This window comes from Dunckerocampus dactyliophorus, chromosome 6 (genome assembly GCF_027744805.1).
Source record: "Dunckerocampus dactyliophorus isolate RoL2022-P2 chromosome 6, RoL_Ddac_1.1, whole genome shotgun sequence".
NCBI lineage: Eukaryota > Metazoa > Chordata > Actinopteri > Syngnathiformes > Syngnathidae > Dunckerocampus > Dunckerocampus dactyliophorus.
In genome coordinates, this window is record NC_072824.1 from 24,469,448 (window position 1) to 24,485,383 (window position 15,936).

The 15,936-nt window shown below is 41.9% G+C and overlaps 2 protein-coding genes across 6 annotated transcripts in view; one reads left to right on the plus strand and one right to left on the minus strand.

Annotated features, from left to right (window-relative positions):
* Nucleotides 1-3,170, plus strand: part of tsc2 (TSC complex subunit 2) — a 38,120-nt gene extending 34,950 nt beyond the window's left edge. For 2 of the 5 annotated variants that reach the window (XM_054780324.1, XM_054780325.1), the window contains exons 36-40: nt 1,927-2,066; nt 2,148-2,226; nt 2,291-2,382; nt 2,450-2,548; nt 2,629-3,168. In XM_054780324.1, coding sequence (XP_054636299.1) covers nt 1,927-2,066; nt 2,148-2,226; nt 2,291-2,382; nt 2,450-2,548; nt 2,629-2,799 — 581 coding nt within the window. In that variant the 3' untranslated portion in view covers nt 2,800-3,168. Of the gene's footprint in view, nt 1-1,926; nt 2,067-2,147; nt 2,227-2,290; nt 2,383-2,449; nt 2,549-2,628 lie in introns of all 5 variants that reach the window. The other 3 variants (XM_054780322.1, XM_054780321.1, XM_054780323.1) reach the window with 3 other exon arrangements.
* A 583-nt stretch (nt 3,171-3,753) lies between these two features.
* pkd1a (polycystic kidney disease 1a) overlaps nt 3,754-15,936 on the minus strand; it is an 80,226-nt gene continuing 68,043 nt past the window's right edge. Inside the window, exons 47-56 of the mRNA XM_054780319.1 lie at nt 15,516-15,710; nt 15,313-15,452; nt 13,684-13,814; nt 13,513-13,594; nt 13,296-13,424; nt 12,688-12,859; nt 12,323-12,613; nt 11,820-11,954; nt 8,768-9,094; nt 3,754-6,772 (exon numbers count right to left, since the gene is read on the minus strand). Coding sequence (XP_054636294.1) covers nt 5,897-6,772; nt 8,768-9,094; nt 11,820-11,954; nt 12,323-12,613; nt 12,688-12,859; nt 13,296-13,424; nt 13,513-13,594; nt 13,684-13,814; nt 15,313-15,452; nt 15,516-15,710 — 2,478 coding nt within the window. The 3' untranslated portion in view covers nt 3,754-5,896. The remainder of the gene's footprint in view (nt 6,773-8,767; nt 9,095-11,819; nt 11,955-12,322; nt 12,614-12,687; nt 12,860-13,295; nt 13,425-13,512; nt 13,595-13,683; nt 13,815-15,312; nt 15,453-15,515; nt 15,711-15,936) is intronic.

A 15,936-nucleotide genomic window follows, 5' to 3' on the forward strand; every position in this document is an offset into this window, starting at 1 on the left:
TGGTGTTAGGTAGTGGGGGCGGGGCGACATCCTTGCGTAATTGGCCGTGACGACATTATCTCATGTTTTTAAACCTTATTTAACAACAGAATATTCATTTGTTGACTTAATTTTGTGCAGTGGTAGCATTATAACACACAGGCGAGTAAAAAGAAACATCATGATGTTTCCTAGGCTCCATGTTGGTGTGCATTGATTTGAAAGATAATGTGCATGTCACTGTATGTCTAATATCTCACAGATGTGCTCGACCAAACCAGTTCAAAACAGCTAACAGCAGTCCCGCTGCTCGTTGAGAAGAGCAATAGAGTAATCCCTCGTTTATCGCGGTTAGTTGGCTCCAGACCGTGATAAGTGAATTTCTGCAAAGTAGGATACCTTATCCTACCTTACAGGATATGAATATTTTCATAGTTAGATCATGGAAAACTTGTTTATGACCTTCTAAATACGGTTTTTGACATTAGAGCCCTTTAGACATGAGATAACACCCCTATAGTCACGTTAACACTCGTATTACTGAATATACAGTACATACATATACATATTACCAAAGACATAATAACATAAAATACACTCACATGTTAGCATTTGTTTTTGTTAGCTTTTTGTTATTTTTTTCTGGACAGCCTACTTCCTGTGGTGGATATTGTCTCATCACTGTAACATAACCTAATGACCAGTGTCTTCTTTGAATGTGTCTTCTTAATGGCTTATATTTGTATTTTACTTTATTTTAACAATTTTGAATGCTTGAAAAATGCTCAATTTAGGCAAAAAAAACCTTAGAATTTGCTGAAATATGCTTTTTTTTCCTGACTAGTAATAGGCTGTTTTCAACAAAAAACAGCCGTGAAATAATAATATTTTTTGGAAAAACTGAGCGAAGCCGCAAAATTTGAAGCATGAAGTGGCCAAGGATTACTGTAGGTTCTCTCATGTTAGAGCAGGGGTGTCCAAAGTGCCGCCCGAGAGCCATTTGTGGCCCGCAGCTGCTTTTTTTTTTTTATTTCTTTTTTTATTGGCCCTCAGCACATTCTAGAAATATAGAATTTAACAAGAAAACTTCACAAAACAAAAAAGCTAATGCATTTCTGCAGGAATTGTACATGAATAAAGTCAACATATTAGGAGGAAATAGAACAATAACGTCATTTTAGTAGCATAAAGTTTAAATATTAAAGAAAAATTAGTTGTTTTTTTTTAAGTCGTAATATTATGAGAGGCAAACAAAACATGATTTAAGTTATACATTTCGGGAAAAAGTTATAATTTTATGAGAATAAAGTGGCAATGTCATGGGAATAAAGCCATAATATCACTCAAAAAAAATTCAAAAATTATTTAAGAAGAAAGTTTAAATTTAAATAAGAAAAAAAAAACAGTAAACCTGGGGAAAAAAGACCAAAGCTCATAGTAATAATACGCTTTTTCACCTGAATCATAAGGCTGAGATGTAGGCTGTTTTTTATATATGCTCTAACTTCTTAGCATATCTGCATCCAGTATGTTGCTTTATGAAGTATAAAAATGGCCCTTGCATCCTTTCATTTTTCAGTATTTGACTCACGCTGGAGATAGTTTGGACAACTCAGTGTTCGATAACATCCAGAAGAAGTTGCTAGATTTGTTGCTTTTTTTTTTTCTCCCTTAATGATAAAAAGTTTCATTTAAAAAAACTCATTTTGTGTTCAGATGTATTGTCATTGACTAATATTTACATTTGTTTGATGATCTGAAACAAAATAAGAAATCAGGAAAGGGGCAAGCACTTTTTCACACCTCCGTATACATCCATTATTATATGTGTGAACGCCGGAGAGTGCCAGATCTTTAAAAAAAAAAGAAACAAAAAGAAAAAAAATTGGCCGCCACAAATAATTCAACGTATGGGAAACCCTGGTAATTCTCCTTGTCTGTCTGCAGCAATCTTCCACATCGCCACACTGATGCCAAACAGGGAGAGTGACAAAGGTTGCTGCAATAAGAAGCGTCACATCGGCAATGATTTTGTTATGGTGGTGTACAATGATTCAGGCGAGGAATACAAACTGGGCACCATAAAGGTACAAACACTCATGCATGTACAGTAAGTCACATCAGTGTAAACAAGAATAGATATCTGAAAGCATCAACATTGTGTTTAGGGTCAGTTTAACTTTGTGGAGGTGATTATCAAACCACTGGATTATGAATGTAACCTGGTCACCCTACAGTGCCGTAAAGGTGAGCGGAGAACTTCTTCAAGGTGTTCTTGAACCGTGTTTCACGTCTTGTGTTTCCCTTTCAGACCTGGAAGGCTTAGTAGATACAACTGTGGCGAAAATAGTTTCCGACCGCAACCTCCCACTCTTGGTCCGGCAGATGGCTCTCCATGCCAACGTAAGGCTAAATTGTGATGGTGAGATGAATGTGTGCCGTCCCTGACACGGTCCCCCTTCCTCACTAGATGGCCTCCTTGGTGCATCAGTACAGAGCCAACCCCTCTGACGCCTACGCCTCTAAGTGGCTGGCAAGGTTACGACACATAAAGAGGATCAGGACCAGGGTAGGAACACTAAGACAACCTGCGTTCCTCAAAGAAGTCACTTGGTTGTTTGCTCAGCTCGCCATGTTGCTCTCTCTCAGGCTCACGAGGACATTCAGTCCCGTTCGACCCCTGGCATCTCGCTGACGCAGGGACACGCTCAGCAGAACAAGTCTTTTCAGCAGAGCAGCAGCACGGCCTTGAACGCAGAGAGCTCAGGCCAGCGCAAAAGGCTGGTCTCAACGGTCGACGACTTCACAGATTTTGTGTGACTTCATCTGCACACGTTTCATGTGTGCATGTTGGAGATTTAACATTGTTGATTTAGACTGAAACTGATTGGGGACCCTTTGTGTTTCACCGTTGCAATAAAGGCCTATTTTCTGCGTGTTTCAGCAGTGAACTGGGCACATTTTACATCTTTTTCCAAAGTTTCCACTTTAAACTTAAGCTGACAGAGGATATTTGAGTGCATCTCCAACAATACTTAGACATTTCCATTTATTGTAACCATTAAAAAAAAACCCAAAAAACTTCTTTTAACAATCCAAATGCGCCGTAGGACAAGGTGTCAGAAATAATTTTTCCCAAATGTAAAACCTATTCCATATTCAAGTATTAATAAAAGCACAGCACCTTTTTTGATTGGCAAAACATGAACTTTTCCAGTCAGGCTGCTTTTTTTCCCAAAATCTTTTATTTTGTTGGTGGAAAATCCCACATTTTACAAATAGAAATGGATTCCCACATACTGCGTTCACGATTCAAAATGTGTCGGCCTAATTCGTAACCGCATAACATAACATTGCGGCTAGATGAGCTAGAACTGAACTCCTGGTCCAAATTTTTAAGACCGAGTGAGACCGAAACATTTTTGAGGGAGCAATTTATCGCAAACAACCATGAAACTGAAATAGGCTGTTCATCAGCTGTTTCACACCATAGCCTTTGCATCCATCCATCCTCTCTACCGCTTGTCCTGACTAGGGTCGCGTGTATGCTGGAGCCTATCCCAGTTGTCTTCGGGAGAGAGGCAGGGTACACCCTGGACTGTTTGCCAGCCGATCGCAGGGCACATATAAACAACCATTCGCACTCACGTTGACATCTATGGGAAACTTAGAGTCTCCGATTAACCTGCAAGGCCTTGGAGTCTAATTGTAAGTACTGTAGTAATGTAACGTTACTAGTTACTGTTAACAACATCACACTGAGATGTGAGGTCATTTCATTTACGGTTCAGCTGTTTATTCAACATTGTCAAATGCATAAGCATGAACACTGCAAAATACAGACGGGGTGGGGGGGTCTGTAACATACTGTAGAGTTGACACAAAGCAAACCCGGTGGATGTGAAATGCATCTTAAATACATCTTTAGCTTAGATTGCAATGCTTTTGTTAGACAGGACGTGTGAAACAACACTGACCATATATAGCTGAAGGACATTAACTTTGATCATGAAGAGAAAACAAATATATACACCACTAAAGCACCAAGATACACAAAAATACACACACACACACACACACACACACGCACGCAAGGCAAGTTTTTTTGTTTTCTTTTTTTATACGACCTTGCACGAAATCATGGAAATTAAGAGACGTGGCAGGAAATTAGTGCGAAAAAGTCCAAAAATATTTCTATTTAATCACTGAGTCTCATTTTCTTTGGAGAAAATTCGCACCATAAAATTCATTTTGCGTGTAAAAGAACAAACTAGTTAGTTTAGCAAAGGGTGTGTTCCCTGAGATTTGCCCGCTGGACACAGAAGTACGTACGTTGATTGAAACGAGACATTTTTCAACAAAAGGTACCTTCTTCCGTACCTGGTGAACTCATTTTCATACATTTTTATATTTATACATTTAAAAAAAAAAGTGTAAAGACACGAGAGTTAAATATGGCCTTGGATATCAACTCTGAGAGAAAATAAAGTGCTAAGTACAAAAGACATGAATGACTTGGCTTTGGCAGTGTGGATAGATGAGCTACCGTATAAGTTAAGCTTGCAGGGCTCTTTGAAGTCTGACAGAGTGAGAAGATATTTAGTGGCGTTTTCTGCTCACCCAATTTTGCCCTCATTTGGCCTTAAAGCATCACTGAACTAAATGGAAAATATGCATTACGTTATTTCTCTCAAGCTGCTGTACCTCCACTGAAGTCTTGTGCTGCCTCACTTTCAAAACCCCTCCGCTGTTGGATCGCATAGCGAGCTTATTACCTCACACAACAACAACACTGGCATTCAGAACAATGGATAATACGACAAAAGTGCATTTATATCACAACCATAGTGAACACAACAGAAACAGCCAAGGGAGTCTTTAGCTTCATGGTGGTGGGGGCGATGGGGGGTGTGTGTAAATATCAACTTGTACAAGCATCCTTCCTCTTTCCTTCATTTCCACCTACGACTTGCATTTATCTTCCTTATTGGATTGGAAAAGTCACGCGTGTTTGCCATCCCTACACTTCCGTTGCCTTTCTCCATCGCTCACGTTGACCCAAATCGAAAACAACTCTTTTTTTTTTCATTTCAAGAACACTAATGAATGTTTTTAAAACGACGCTTTCAATATCAGTGACAGAACTGTTTCGTAATAAAAAGGATATCATTGATGCACGTTATCTTAAACTCAGCGTCACAATTCCTCCTCCTGCGTCACGGCCGCATCGCTCCGGGTGGCTGGCGTGTGCGTGAGTGACAGGAAGAAAAGCTGTGGTTTGCATGTACAAATCCCCAGGCAGTTTGTCTTTTTGAGACTTTTCTGGGGCAAATAAAAAAAGATCTTACGTTGGAGTCAATATGACGGCCATACCCCTGAACGAGTGTGTATTTGCTTGGGTTAAAATGCAGAAGCAACGCCCCTGCAGAGTGTGTAGCATGCGCGTGCGTCGATCTGCCTCGCATGCACATGATGGATGATTGAAGAACAAATGTGTATTCGGACAAGAGCCCAAAGTAGTAATACTGTAGTAGCAAAATGTTGAGAACGCGTAGAAAAGTACGGACACACAAAGTCTTCATCTGTTTTTTTTTTTTGGTTACACAAACACAAACAGATCGTTAAGTCCTCAGGTGAGCACGCTTCTGTGCTCCTGTCAATGACCTCCATGTGACCTCCAGGGTGACATGGGATCAGGGGTGGGGGGGAACTGCGTACTGCTTTGAATGTTGGCCTTTGCCTCGCTGTCCGAGCTGGTGACCGGCACCACGTCCGCGGGATTCAAACCTTTCTTCTTGTGCTTTCCATGAGGGTTTAGAGAGGAGCATGCAGAGACAAAACCAGCTGCCCCCGCCCTCCTCTCGTCCTTAACCCTACATTTTATCTCATTTTGGGGGTGTCCAGGCCCTCATCTCTTTTAGTTGGGGTGCACTTTGTTTTTGAGCGGAGGGGGCTTGCGTTTTCTCTTGTGCGCGGGAATGGTGGTCGTGTGGGCCGGGTGGTTGAACATGCTGGAGGAGGGGTGAGTCTCTCTTTCCACGGGGGGGTGCTCCCAGGCTCCAGATGGCAGGGAGGGGGTGGCTGCGGGGGTACATGTAGGGACAGTGCTGGATTTGGGAACTTGGGAATGGGAATGGGAAAGGGGGCTGCTGGGTGATAGAGGGGGGGAGGAGGGGTCAGTGACTGGAGTCGGCGGGGGGGCACTGATGGATTTGTCAGCTGCTTTGGGTTTTGCCGAGGGAACGTTTGTGTCTCCGGAAGTATTTTTGGCTGCGGTGTCCTTTTTTCTCGCCTTCTTGCCCACTTTGAGCTTTTCTTTGCTCCTCTTCCTTTCTTTGTCCCCCGCCTTTCCCCTCTGATCCACTCTGCTGCCGCGCCTCCTCTTCCTCTGCGCTCGCTCCAGTCGACACTCCATGTGGAAGAGATCCTCCGTTGCCACGGTGACACGATCAAGCTGCTGCAGCAGGGCGTCAAAGGTGGGGAGCAGCCTCTTCATGGAGGCCTCGGTCTCGGCTCTCTCCTTCCAGCTGGCCCCGCCCACCGCCACCCCCGGACCGAGCCCCAGCCCGAGGCCGAGCCCGAGCCCCAATCCGATACCGGGGGCTTCTGTCAAGCTGCAGGGGCTGGAGGAGGCCGGGCACCAGGAGGCTTCGGAGCCAGCGTCGATACTGTCTGGCGTGGATGGGGAATCGGGACGTTCCAGCGGGGGCAAGCAAAGAGACTTGCAGTCGCTGGTGGACGACGAGCGAGATGGCGGCAGCTCCATGCCCTCGAAACGAACTTTGTGACGAAACTAAGGTGACAAGAGAGAGAGGAACTTGAGGGTGGAGTATGAGGAAGTACTTACCAACACATCCCGTAGGGACGTGGACTCACTTTTGTGACAAGTGAAAAGTGTCACTTTCGCGTCCCACAGCACATAACCATGGTATGTTCAAGGACCGCAGAACAAAGTGCGAAATCTCAATGCTTCACGAAAAAAATGACCAGTGAAGCATAAAGACGTAAACATGTCAAAATTGTGGGCGTTCAAAGAGAGGTACACATTCGAGTATTAGGGTCACATTGGAAAAAAAAAATAATCGGCAACATCGAGAATAAAGTCGTAAATTTACGAGAAAAAATTCATACATTTACGAGCAAAGTGTCGCAAATTTACCAGAATAAAGTTGTAAATTTGCAAGAAATGAGTAGTAAATTTATGAGAAAAAAAAGTCGTAATATTACGAGGATAAACTCGTACATTTTCGAGAAAAAAGTCGTAAATTGACAAGAAAAAAGTAATACATTTACAAGAAAAAAAGTCGTAAATTGACAAGAAAAAAGTCGTACATTTACGAGAAAAGTGTCGCAAATTTACCAGAATAAAGTTGTAAATTTGCAAGAAATGAGTAGTAAATTTATGAGAAAAAAAAAGTCGTCATGTTACGAGGATAAACTCGTACATTTTCGAGAAAAAAGTCGTCAATTTACGAGAATAAAGTAATACATTGACAAGAAAAAAAGTCGTAAATTGACAAGAAAAAAGTCGTACATTTACGAGAAAAGTGTCGCAAATTTACCAGAATAAAGTTGTAAATTTGCAAGAAATGAATCTTAAATTTATGAGAAAAAAAAAGTCGTAATATGACGAGGATAAAGTCGTACATTTTCGAGAAAAAAGTTGTCAATTTACGAGAATAAAGTAATACATTTACAAGAAAAAAAGTCGGAAATTGACAAGACAAAAGTTGTAAATGTATGAGACAAAAAGTCATAACATTAAGAAAATAAAGTCATAAATTTACAAGAAAGAAGGTAATATTACAAGAATAAAGTTGTAAATTTCCAAGAAAAAAAGTTGTAAATTTATGGGGAAAAAAAAGTCGTACTATTACGAGAATAAATTCGTAATTTAAAAAAAAAAAAAAGTCATACATTTATGACAATAAAGTCATATATTTACAAAAAAAGTAATACATTTACAAGACAAAAAGTTGTACATTTATGAGAAAAAAATTGTAATATTAAGACAATAAAGTCGTAAATTTACGAGAAAGTGATATTACGAGAATAAAGTCGTAGATTTACGAGAAAAAAAGTCGAAAATTGACGAGAAAAAAAGTCGTAAAAACTGTGTCAGAGGAAAACAGAGCATAGCGCTTCAGGAAGGAAGGAAACTTTCTTCTTGCTTCAGGCAAGCTTTTATTTATAACGTGGCGGCAAAACAGAGCAGTTTAGCACAGATTAGCATTGCTAGCCCTTTTCACATCCGCCTTCCTTACCCCGCCCCCTCCACATGCCAAAGGTTACGTAAGTCCCCACTTTTCATAGCTGTCTCAGGCAATGCCTGGAACATAAAGTTAGAGTTTTTTCTTCTAAATGTAAAACTTCATTCTCGTGGATTTTACGACTTTATTCTCAAAAATCTCAGATTATTTTAATACTCTTGTCTTAACAGGCATTGCCTGAGACAGCTATGAAAAGGGGGAAATTATGTGACCTTTGGCCTTGGGCAAAGGTAATATTACGACTTTTTTTTCTCATAAATTTACGACTTTTTTCTCAGAAAATAACAATAAAAAAGTCATATGATAGGGTTGAGGTCAGCGCTCTCAGTAATTCCACGTCAAACTCATCCAAGCATGTGTTTATGGACCTCGCTTTATGAAACAGCGTGGAGCAGAAAAGGGCCTTCTCCCACTGTTCCCACACAATATAACTGTCCAAAATGTCTTTATTCCTGATTGATTCATTCATTGATGACAAAGGGCATCCCACAACGTTTTGTATAAAAAAAGTTCAGTACCTCCTTGGCTCTACTGAGACCCATCCACATTTTGAGCCTTCTGAGGAACAGCTCCACCATCTCGTAGTCTTGTAGATCGACAGCTGGGCGGTACAACTCTGCCCGTCCACGCCGGTAGTTCCTCAGTAAAACAGAGGTGAGCAACCACAGCAAGACCAAGCGCAGCACGGCAAAGCTTGCGTGGAACACCAGTGACGAGACGGTGCTTGAGGGACCAGTTAGTGACTGGGATGGTCCCCATGACAACAGGCCACGCCCGCCAGCCCCCAACAAGGACAAGCAGGTGGAGCTGACGCTGCCGTAGCCATCAAATACGGAGTGGTAGAGCTGGGGAGAAGGAGGAACATCATGAGCTGCACAGTCAGGTTAGCCCACATCATTTTTCTTCTTTGTCAGTCAGCAGTAGCGACTCAAGCGACCACAAATAATAATACCGACTACAACCAATTCGGCTATGTTAAGTTCTTCTGTGTCTGTGTAGGCTCTCAGTCGTACAGGAGTTGTCCATCGAGGAAAAGGCTTCTTGAGACGTCATCTGTACTTCTGTGTAGAAGGTGTCGGACGTTTCGCTCCTCATCCGAAGAGCTTCGTCAGCAAACTAATAAGTGCTGGTAGCTTAGGCCTTAAATACAGTAAGAGTGGGCGGAATTGGTGTGCCAACACCCTCCTCCTATTGGTTCGTTACACTAAACCTGGGCGGAGCAGTGGTATAATCCTATCCTGTTATTCACACCTACGATAAAAGGGAAGTGTCGCTCCCTGAATTGGGTATGAACGACTCTGATTTAAGGCCTAAGCTACCAGCACTTATTAGTTTGCTGACGAAGCTCTTCGGATGAGGAGCGAAACGTCCGACACCTTCTACACAGAAGTACAGATGACGTCTCAAGAAGCCTTTTCCTCTATGTTAAGTTCTGTTTCAAAGACTCCAATGTAGAGCTTTTATGCGCTTACACAATGAATAATAAAAGTGCATGTGGGCACACAAAAACCCTAACATGTTAAATCACATGTGAGGCACGTTGCAGGAATGCAAAGACCAAGCAGCGACACCCCTTTTGCCGCTCAAGGCTAAATAATTGAGAATTATTTATAAACTGAAGCAAAGCCACAGGGGCACAAGTGAATAGACACCTGTGTACACACAGCAGGAGTTGTTTTGTGTGTGTGTGTGTGTGTGTTGTGTGAAAAATAACTAGCAGTGCTGTGTTGGTTTAGACGTGACACCACGTCAGCGCAGCATCGGTGGCGAGTGTGTATAAGCAAACGACAAATAATGAAACAAAGTCATTTGTTTTGAAAGAAGCAATCCAAAAAAAGAAACATAAGACTTAAATAAATGGAAAAGGCATAATGTACTGTAAATATACACAAAAAGGTTACATTTTCCAGCTTTGGAAGGGCGATAGAAATCCCAAAAATGAGCTTTTGCTAGTTAATTCATTGTGTTTGGCTGGTTTTGCATTCATTCTAGCGGGTGTGCCAGGAAAAAACATCGAAACCCTCGAAATCTAACCATCCATTAGCATTTCAACATTATTTCATCAACAACAAATATTGAAAGTTATATCAAGATTTACATCTCTTTGAGAGTGTCTATTAAAAAAGAGCATTGTGAATTTTGCATTAAAAAGATATTGCTTGATTGTGCAGGATTAAGCGTCTGGTGAAAGGTGCGAAAAGACAAAACAGACACGTACATTTTCAAAATGACATTCTTTAAACAGCCAATTCATTTAATTTCAGTGTTTCCCATGCATTCATTTATTTCTGGCCTGCCACAAATAACTAGAACACAATAACACAAATTATAACGCAATAATGCCAGAAAATAAGAAGACGGACGCAGTAGGTGGGATCAGTGATGCCAACTTAGCGACTTTGTCACTATATTTAGGGAGCAATCAGATCCCCCTACATACTCTTTTTCAAAAAAGCGACTAACAAATCTAGTGATGAGACTTTTGCAAATTAAAACCATGAATCACCCTTCTCGCTGAGCAGCGGGTCCTCCTGTGGGACCCTCGGAAGAAAGATCATTTATAGTTTTAAAGATACAGTAATCCCTCCTTTAGCGCAGTTAATTGGTTCCAGACCCAACCGTGATTGATTCCTTCTTTATAGATCAAATATTTTTGTAATGAAATCATAGAAAACCTGCTTACAACCTTCTAAATACATTATTAGAGCCCTCTAGACATGAATGAATACCCCTATAGTCACCTTTACATCCGTATTACCCAATATAGTAGACATAATAACAAAAAATAAGACATAAATAAGTCTCGTGCTCGTGTGTGTTGAAATAAATGTGTTCCGGACATGTGGCGGACAGGAAGCGACCTCGTGGATCAGAGTTGAGTTTTAGCTGGAGTGGATTCCGGCTGCAACAGTAACCTATGTTATTATTATGTTGATTATTATGTTATTATTATTATTGTGCTTGTTGTGAGGTAATTCAAACCTCCAACAAAAACCTGTTGTTCCGGCGATCAAGTCCTATGCTTGTGTGACTCACCGTCACCGAACATTACAGTAACATAACTGACATCACCGACACCTGGTGACCAGTGCCGAATACTAGAAAGAGCATCACGACTTTGAATGCGTCATCTGAATGCCTTATAGCTTCATTTTTGTTTATTTAGCCATTTGTATGCTTGAAAGGACTTCATTTAGGCAAAAAATATGTAAAATTTGCTCAAATGTGCATATTTTTGACTAATAATAGGACGTATTCCACCAAGAAACAGCATGATTTATTAATTATTATATTACTGAAAAAACGTGAGGGAGTGAAGCTGCGATATTGACTGTATTTCATTTGCTTTTCATGTGTTTTACTCAAATGCATCATGGCCAATTATGCAAATTTGACAATTATATCACACCTTCCCCCCAATAACCAGATGGCAGTCCTGTAGTATTTCTTACACATCAAGCTTGATGATTACACCCTTCCTGAAAAGATGTCATCATCATAAGGCATGAAGAAGAAGGAGCTCATTTATATTTCTAGATAGAAGTTCAGGTTAGAGGCAAAGAGACTGACCAGGTGTCCTGCGTGCGAGTACGCCAGCACCATCAACAGTAGAGCTAGGGCGACACCCAGCAACTCCCAAACGGAGCGCCGCAGAGCTCTGCCAAACACAGCCCACTCTCGCAGGAAGCGCAACTGATGGGAGGCCTGCATGATCAGAGGGAACAAAATGGATTAAAGGAAAACGTCCAACATATTAAAAGCATCGCCCTCTGATTTATGTCTGTGCTGATTGCACCACACTGACTCAGCAGATGTTGTCCACGTGTTGACATTCAGTGCCAACATTAATCACTGGCAATTTAGCCACACTAAATATTTCCAAGATTGTGACTGATTAAAAAAAACAATTTGTTGCACGTCAGTAATGTTTAAATACAATTTGCAGATCAGCACATATGACACTATTTTTTCTCCTGCTGTCCTGCCAACACTAGCTTTACCTTTTCCCAAGTGATGTGTAGCACCTGGAAGAAACGTGGCTACATCTACTGTTCTTGGAAATTCTTTCTCACCTTGAGCACCAGTATAAAGAGAAGCATGGCCGCCATGACTGTGTACATCTGACTCCGCTTTGCAAGTGGGTGGAAGTCTGTGAAGGCATCACGTGGGTGCTTGAGGTACGCCGCCCACTGCTGCTGGGCCATGACGCAGCGACTAAGATGCAAGCCGCACACAGATGTGGCGAGAGCGAGTTTACAGATGCCCAGGATTCTCCAGGAGGACAGCAGGTAGGTGTAGCCCTCTTGGAGGAATCCCAAGACCCCTCGCACCAGGAAATATAACACCAGGGCTAGAAGTACAATCTGGAAAACGATAAACAAAGTTCAGATGACAATGTACCATCAATCAAATAAAAAAAGTGTATGCAGGGGTTTACCATTAAAAGGAGCTGCAAATCCAGCCCTGTGATTGGCCACAGAGTGATGATGGTGAGGTCAAGGCTGGACTGAGCACGCTCAGAAACTGGGAACTCAAAGAGAAAGGAGAAGACTGCCAAGAGCTTTGTGTTGATGTTGTATATCGAGAACTCCACAAACAAGGCACGGCTCCTACAAACAAACACACACACACACACACACACACACACACACACACACACACACACACACACACACACACACACACACACACACACACAGACAATGAAGCATAAATTGTTACAAAAGCATTTTTCACTTTCATCAGTTAAAGATTTAATGCATTTTTTAAGCTCAGCTAGTAAAGCAACACATGGCATAGAACAATATTTCAGATCTAAAACCAAAAGCGGAATCAGTGGGATAATCCGTCATTTTAGTTTTAACGAGAGTTACACAGACAATAAATCCAGATGAAAAAATCTGTGGGTCTGTTTAATGCAGTTCCAGTCCAATCTAAAATGGTCCACGCATGCACATCACGGCTGGATGGGTTGGACTATAAAGTAGAACCAAGTCAGAGTGTCTTTGACTCAGGTTTAAAAGACGTAAAAGTTACTGTATGGACCTGTAGTCCAGCCAGTGCTCCTGCTGGAGCTGCTGCAGGCAGAGTGAGGCCTCCTCTAGATTCCTGTTCAGCTGGAGGACCAATTTTGTGCTTGTATTGGTTAGAGTCCTCTGACCCAAAGGCCAAACCCTTGCAGGATGAGAAAAAAGAGATGCTGAATATGTTCTTAAAGGTAATGGTAAAAAGTTATCACTCAACTCTCCTTCCTTTTCCCTACCAGTTTACATCAGCAGCACCATTATCAGTGATACCCGGCAAGCCCTGTTCCCACTTGTCCTCTGAGCTGTAACCAGCCCCGACTGAAAGAACACACAAAACAATCTCATGTTCAGAAACTATGAGGTCATTCTGTCCGATCACAACAAAACTGAACACAAAGGCATCTCACCGTGTGTATGCTGGAGTTGTCGGAGTCTCAGTGTGCCAAGTAACACGCTTCCTGTGTCCCCCAGGAGGGAGGAGTCATTCAGAAGGCGGGGTAACAACGATTCGTTCAGCCAAATCAGAACATCGTTTCGGCTACATGGACATTAAGACAATTAGTAGATATTAAGACATACGCACTCAATGATCACAGCATTAGGTACACCACCACAATCCACTAAAGAGTGTATCCAAGATAACAATGCTCACCTTTAAGGTATTCATTTAGGGGTTAGGGTTATTGTGGTTGTAGTTCGCAGTGATGAAGAACTTCATCGCAAATATGACTAATATTTTGTTTACCTTATTTAGAGCAGCAAAATATTAGACAAGCCTCACAGTATTATGCAGTGCAGTAGTAGTAGTAATACATGTCTGCATTTAATGACCAAAAGACTCCCAGGCGGTTTTAGGTGCAGTCAAAATTAGGGATGCTCCGATCAGGGTTTTAGGGGTTTTATCTTCTTCTACCTTCACATATATCACATATATCCTGAGAGAACATATGTCACTCATGAAACTCACAGAGTATGAGACAACTTCTTTAAGGAGACACTGGATGAGAGATGGAGTAGAAAGGTGGAGCCTTAGCCAGACTTCCAAGCAGCACATAACGCTGGCTCCAAGCGGGAGAGCAGTCGGCGAACCCCGGTGTCTTCCACCGCTGAGAAAGGCTGCTCATCTCGTCCGATAAACTCTATTATTTTTCGGGTTGTCTGCTTTCGCCATCTGACTGTCACGCAGGTATGGGCGAGTGTCGTGCAGCGTTTTGGCTACGTGTGACTGATGATCACACCGCGAGTGTCGAAAACTCACCATACTCCGTCAAGTACTGTTCTTCAAATGCTGTATTAAATGAAAGCTTTTTCACTCCTGCAAGATACACACGGCAGACATTTTTTTGTTTTGGATCGCCTGGGCAGCGTGAATGAAAGTGGGAGGAGGACGCTACCCAAGACACTACAATGCACGCAGGGATCGCGATAGTACGAGCCACAGGTGATCAGCTTTTGTGATCGCCATTGAAAGGCATGCCGTTCACATGCTTTTTCACGGAAATCGGCTCATCCTAATTGGTGTCCGATTGATCGGAGTATCCAGAGTCAAAATGTCTTAAAGGTGCAGTCTGCCTTGGTTAGGTACTTCATGGGAGCACAAAAATTTTAATGTGTATATTCCACTCTCTTCCTGACGTTGCACGCCACACAACTTGTAGCACAGACGCACGCGCATTAGTTCTGTTTGTTGTTAGTTAATAATAGCAATTTGGCAAAGTTTAGCTACTAATGTTAGCTATCACTGAATGCATAGCCATCATAACCAGACAATGACTCCAAATTGTCGGTTTCTTCTCTGACACGTTTGTGTATGAAGGGTTAGGGGATTTTTTTTACAAAGTTTAACTTTAAATTGTGACAAATATAGAAATGTATTTGTTCAATCAGTTCTTTTAAACCACGACAGGTAACATCTGCTAGCTGATAGTGTTGTTATATTTTTCGGTTGAAAAAAAGTGTAGTTTGGAGTTGAAAAGGGACAGCACCTTTAACTAAATGACTTGGGACAAGACAGACCCATAAACATGAATGTTTACCTGCTGATGTTGTGGTACTCAGGCGTGTGTAGCGCATGTTGTAGCTGAGTATGCAGTCTCAGGCTGTGTGTGTGTTTGGCTGAGTCCGAATAGTTGAGAAGCAGAACCACCAGCAAAAAGAACATGTAAACCAGGAAGTTCTGAAAATGACAACAATTATGTTAACAAAGAGAATGAATCAGACAGAAAGTATTCTCACTTACCTTCAACATGGTGTGCAGCATGCGGACCTTGCGGGCCTGGTGCCGGTCCTGGGACAGAGCATAGCCCTGAGGTGGTCTCACCCTGTGGACTCTCTGCACCACCCTCTCCACCATGGGGAACTCCACCAGCACATCCTGGTCCTCAGGCCGCAGCCGACACACAAAGACTGCATAGTAAAAGGCCTCACACAACACCTGGAAGGCAAATGTGAGCATTGTGTCATCTTTTTTCATCCAATTGAAGAATTAAAAGAAAAAAAGAAAACCTCACTTATAATGAACATGACAAAACCCCAAAGAATTTTTCATCTATTTTTAAGGATATGTGTTCCATTAAAGGTATAGCTTGGATTTTTGACATGAAGTTGTATGACATCCCCATCAGAAGTGTAGCGGATCAACAGTGACTTTTCCCCGACTT